This window comes from Nycticebus coucang, chromosome X, assembly GCF_027406575.1.
Source record: "Nycticebus coucang isolate mNycCou1 chromosome X, mNycCou1.pri, whole genome shotgun sequence".
In the NCBI taxonomy this organism is placed as follows: Eukaryota; Metazoa; Chordata; class Mammalia; order Primates; family Lorisidae; genus Nycticebus; species Nycticebus coucang.
The window spans coordinates 24,521,317-24,526,378 of NC_069804.1; the positions used below are offsets into that span (position 1 = coordinate 24,521,317).

The window sequence follows — 5,062 nt, forward strand, 5'->3', positions numbered from 1 at the left end:
TTGCTTGTGTTAGATAAAGACCCTCTTGTAATAGTATTCCACCCCCCAAAGGTGTACCACTTCCCTATAATCCCCCAGCCACCTCCTTCCCTCTCTCTGCTCTTCCCATCCCCCACCTCCATCATGTTCTAGGTCATTAATTGTCCTCATATCAGAATTGAGTGCATTGGATTCTTGTATCTCCATTCTTGTGATGCTTTGCTACACTGGACTGTTTATTGCAGCTCTATTTACAATCACTAAAATGTGGAAACAGCCTAAATACCCACCAACCCAGAAATGGATTAATAACCTGTGGTATACATATACACCATGGAATACTATTCAGCCACTAAAAAGATGGAGACTTTACATGTTTTGTATTAACCTGAATGGCAAAGGCTTCTTTAAGGAGATACAGATTCAAGAGTAGTTATGGGGAGAAATGCTCATAACAGAGTTTGCAGCCCACCTGGGTTCACATCAATTTTGTTTGAACTGATTCTCTCATATTAAATACTAGGTCCCTAGACATCAGATCCCTGATTTTAAGAAGTTTTAGTTTTTTCAGGATGTTGGAAATTTCATAGTTAAAAAAACATTTTAGAGAAATTATAATTTATTACCATTCATAATTTTCTAGTTATATTTTTGTATTTATACTTTTTATAAAGCAACCACCCATGTTAATTGCTCCCACACAAATAAAATATTGCCAGTGCCCAGAAAAGTTTCCCAAACGTCTTTCCATCAATAAACCTATTGTTTCCCTCACTAGATATAAACAAAATACAGTTTTACCTGTGTTTGAATTTTATTTTAATGAAATCAGACTGTAGGCATTTAAAAAAATTTTTAAACTTTTATTTTTAAAACAAATTACATACTTAAAACATTTTTTGAACTTATTATCTTTCATTTTAGAGCATTGGAATGTGCAAAGAATTTTTTAAATGAATTCAAGTAACCTTGTGGAAATATAGGATGTGGAGTTTACATTTTTTAAGAAACTGTTTACTGCAAATCATTTCACTTTTACAATTCTTTTGGCAAATTCAAGATATTAACAACTTGCAAATATCAACAAAGGTATATTGTTCAAATTTTTGTCTCATGTCAGTTGTTGATATAACAAAATTAACTACTTTAATACTTTAAAACATATTTTTAAATACTTTTCTATAAGAATTAAGCAAAGTTACTAAGTTGAGGTGTTTCACATATCATACCAATTGATATAACAAGATGGATCAACTACTTGAATAAAGTCATAGCCTTTTATATCTCTGAGAATAAAGGAAACTTCATAGAGTCAGATATTTACCCCTTCCAGTAAGTTAAACTATCAATATGTCTTTGCTTTATACCAGTTGTACAGATAATGACATGGATGAACTAGTTGAATAATTTCAAATCTTTCACATTTTAGAGTAAACTTTACCTATATGTTTATCTAAATTAGTTTTCTATATTTAACACTCACATTTACCTTCTAAATTTAACAAACACTATTATTGAGAATTTAGCAACCATCTGAGCAACTAAAATAAGTTTGGAACCACACCAGTTTTGATGAAAAAACAAAGTTCAAGCAGAGCTGTTGTTCATAGCTTGAGATATCTCCTCAGCAGCCCAAATTAAATAAAAAGCAAACAATAATAACTTTTTTCAAAAAACTCAGCAAAGTATTTCGATCACATAAATTCCAACTTTTTGTAAGTAAGCTGTTGTACTGAACTTATTTTTCCCAAGTTAAGAATGCATTAAATCACAAGTTTCCAATTTTACCCCCAAGTTACTTGCAACATGACCAATTCTCAATGGGGGGGGGAGGTAAATACCCTTAGGGGCAAAAGAGGTTAGATTTTGTCAAACTTATGCCTGTCAGTTGGTACAAAGCATATTTTTTCCATGAAATTAGCCCCCCCCACCCCCCGTGAAAGACACAACAAAGGACCCAGAGGATAGGGGCTAAGGAAGGGAGATAGGAAGAGAAAGAGAAAGGCCAGTGAATTTTGAGTGAAACAAAAAAAGAAAAACCCGAAGAAAACTAAAGGAAAAAAATTGCAGCCTACTGAGGAGACGCGGTGGTGGCTTCAGCTGCGGAAGTGATGGCGACGGCGATGCTCGATGCTGGTGGCTTCAGTTGCGGAAGTGATGGCGACGGCGATGCTCGATGCTCGACGATGTGATGGGGCCTAGAAAAGGCGCGGAGGGGTTCCCCCAGCGGCGCCGGCCTCCATCGGCTTCACCGAGTTGTAATGCTCACCGAGGTTGCAGGCGTACTGCAGGTAGACTAGGATGAGCGGCCTCCTGGTGTACTCTTCCCCGATGACGACGGCAGGCGAATCCGCCTGGATGACCTCGATGGGGGTCTGCAGGATGTGTGACAGGGCCCTCAGCTCGAGCTGGCTTCCCCACGAGGCGCTGTGCACGATGTCGTCGCAGTAGCACAGGAAATCTTCGCGGCCGTAGGCATCACCGGTTTCGGGGTTGCAGAAGAAAGGCAGAAAGTCGTCGATGTGCTTCCGCATGTAGTCGGCGGTGCGAGAACGCAGGCTCTCGATGGTCACGGAGAACACCAGCTGATCTTGGATGGCCCGGTACATGGAGTGGCAATCTACCGGGATATCTTTCATCTCCAGATTCTTGGCCCCCAAGATGGTTGCCAGCTTCTCCTCCTCATCTTGGCGGAAGCTGGCCAGGTGCTCCATCTCGGCCTCAGCGATTCTCTCTTGGCGCTCTCTCTCAAGGGCGGCCTTTCTTTCTCGCCGCTTCTGGGCCCTCGAGAGTCGCGGAGGCTGGTTCTCGAGATCCATCTTGGCCAGATCTTCAGTGACAGCATCGATGCTGCTGCTGCTGCTGCCCGGGTGGCTCTCATGGAACTCCTCCAGCTCTCGCTGGTGTTTCTGCTCCATCTCAGCCTCGAGGCGGGCCACATCTAGGAGCAACTGCTTTCTGTTCTTCTTGTCGCTCTTCGGAACGGAGTTTTTCAGGCTCTGGATATGGGCCTGTAGCTCTTTCTTCTCGCGGCTGTGGCGGCGCATCATGCGCTGCTTTTCACTCTGAGACTCTTCCATGATGTTAACAGCAGGAAGAAATTGAAGTCTGTGAGAGAGAAAGCCACCAGAGAAGCAGATAAGCGGCAAGTTCCTCTGGCAAGTTCCGGCTGCTGTTCTGACAAGTTCCGGCGGCTGTTCGGCTGCTGTCGGCGGCTGTTCGCTGTTCGGCTGCTGTTCCGGCTGTTGTTCGGCTGTTGTTCGGCTGTTGTTCGGCTGCTCCGGCTGCTGTTCGGCTGCTGTCTGGGCGCTGTTCTGGCCGCTGTTTCAGCTGCTGCTTTCTGTCTGTATTTTTTTGTCTTTCTCTTCTCAATTTCATTCGTATTATCATGTGTAGCTCTACTTTGTCACTTTTCATTGCTGAGTAATATTTCATTATATGGTTATACCACAATTTACCCATTCTATTGTTGGTGGACGGTTATTTCTAGTTGGGGGCAATTGTGAACAGTGAACATCTTGTATATATATCCTGATTAAAGAAGCATGCCTTTCTTCATGTCACTAGATAATGCAAAACTGTTTTCCACAGAGGTGGAATTGGTTTCACCAGCAGTGTGTTCCTCTACATCCTTGAAATAGATGTACAAATCTATTTGTAGATTACATATTTGTATACGCTCTGGATAAGGGCCTGTAGCTCTTTCTTCTCAGCCTGCAGCTCTTTCTTTTTGTGGCTGCCACGAGAAATGTATGATATGTAATCTACAAATACATCCTTTGTTTTATAAGACTTAATTTTTTTTGCCAAACTGATGTGATATCTCATTATGTTTTTTTAATTGCATTTTATTGAAATACTAGTGACTTTAACCACATTTTCTTTCTTCTTCTTCTTCTTTTTCTTTTTTTTTTTTTTTTAGACAGAATCTTACTATGTCGCCCTTGGTAGAGTGCTGTGCTGTCACAGCTCACTGCACCTCCAAGTCTTGGGCTTAAGTGATTCTCTTGCCTCAGCCTCCCAAGTAGCTGGGATTACAGGTGCCTGCCACAACACTTGGTCACTTTTTAGTTGCAGTTGTCATTGTTTTTTTTAGCTGGCCTGGGGCCGTGTTAGAACCCACCAGCCTGGGTGTATGTGGCCGGCGCCCTAGCCACTGAGATATGGGCACTGTCCTCACATTTTCATTTATACATATTAAAGTATGTATTATGTATGTATAAAAATATATTACACACACACACACATATATATATATATATATATATATACAGTATGTATATACTTATATTCTTTGGCCATTCCAGTTTCTCTCTCTTTTTTTTTTTTTTGAGACAGAGTCTCACTATGTCACCCTGGGTAGAGTGCCCTGGTGTTACAGCTCACACCAACCTCAAACTCTTGGGCTTAAGTGATTTTCTTGCCTCAGCCTCCCAAGTAGCTGGGACTACAGGCGCCCGCCTTAACGCCAGCTATTTTTCTGTTGCAGTTGTCATTGTTGTTTAGCTAGCCAGGGCTGGTTTCGAATCTGCCAACCTGGGTGTATGTGGCCGGCGCCGTATGCCACGGGGGCCGAGCCTTCAGTTTCTCTTTTTGAAAGTGGTCATTTAAGCCCATATTTTTTTTCTATTGCTTTGTCCTTTCCTCATTGATTTGTGGGAGTTCCTTTTACATGTGTTGCAAAAATATTGTCTCACATTTTGTGGCTTGACCTTTTACTACTTTAATTATATCTCTGATGAAAACTTGCTCTTAATTTTATTTTTTAAAATTTATTTATTTTTATTCTTATTTTTAAAACAGGCTTTCTGTAAGGATTTTTTTTGGAAATCCCACATATTTATGGGGAACATAACGAGATTTCAACAGCAGGAATTAAAGACAGGTGCTGTGAGAATTTTCAGGTAAGAGAAAATCCAAATTGATTAATTTTTCCAATCCTTTCTCTTAGATAGCCTTGGATTCTTGCTTTGTGAAGTATCATTTCTTGAAAGTGCTAAGGTTCATTTTCTTGCTTCCTACTGGTGGTCCAAGAAACTTTGTTTTGCCATATTAGAAAGTTGCTTTATTATTAAACAACATC

At 40.8% G+C, this 5,062-nt stretch overlaps 1 protein-coding gene across 1 annotated transcript; it reads right to left on the reverse strand.

Moving 5' to 3' along the window:
- Positions 1–2,177: 2,177 nt before the first annotated feature.
- LOC128577618 (OTU domain-containing protein 6A) lies at positions 2,178–3,059 on the reverse strand. The gene has a single exon (XM_053579881.1). The coding sequence runs from the start codon at positions 3,057–3,059 to the stop codon at positions 2,178–2,180; it is 882 nt and encodes a 293-aa protein (XP_053435856.1).
- Between the last annotated feature and the right edge of the window lie 2,003 nt (positions 3,060–5,062).

Excerpts from the sequence above, each read along its gene's own strand:
- LOC128577618 (XM_053579881.1), bottom strand. The coding sequence starts at position 3,059 with ATGGAAGAGTCTCAGAGTGAAAAGCAGCGCATGATGCGCCGCCACAGC.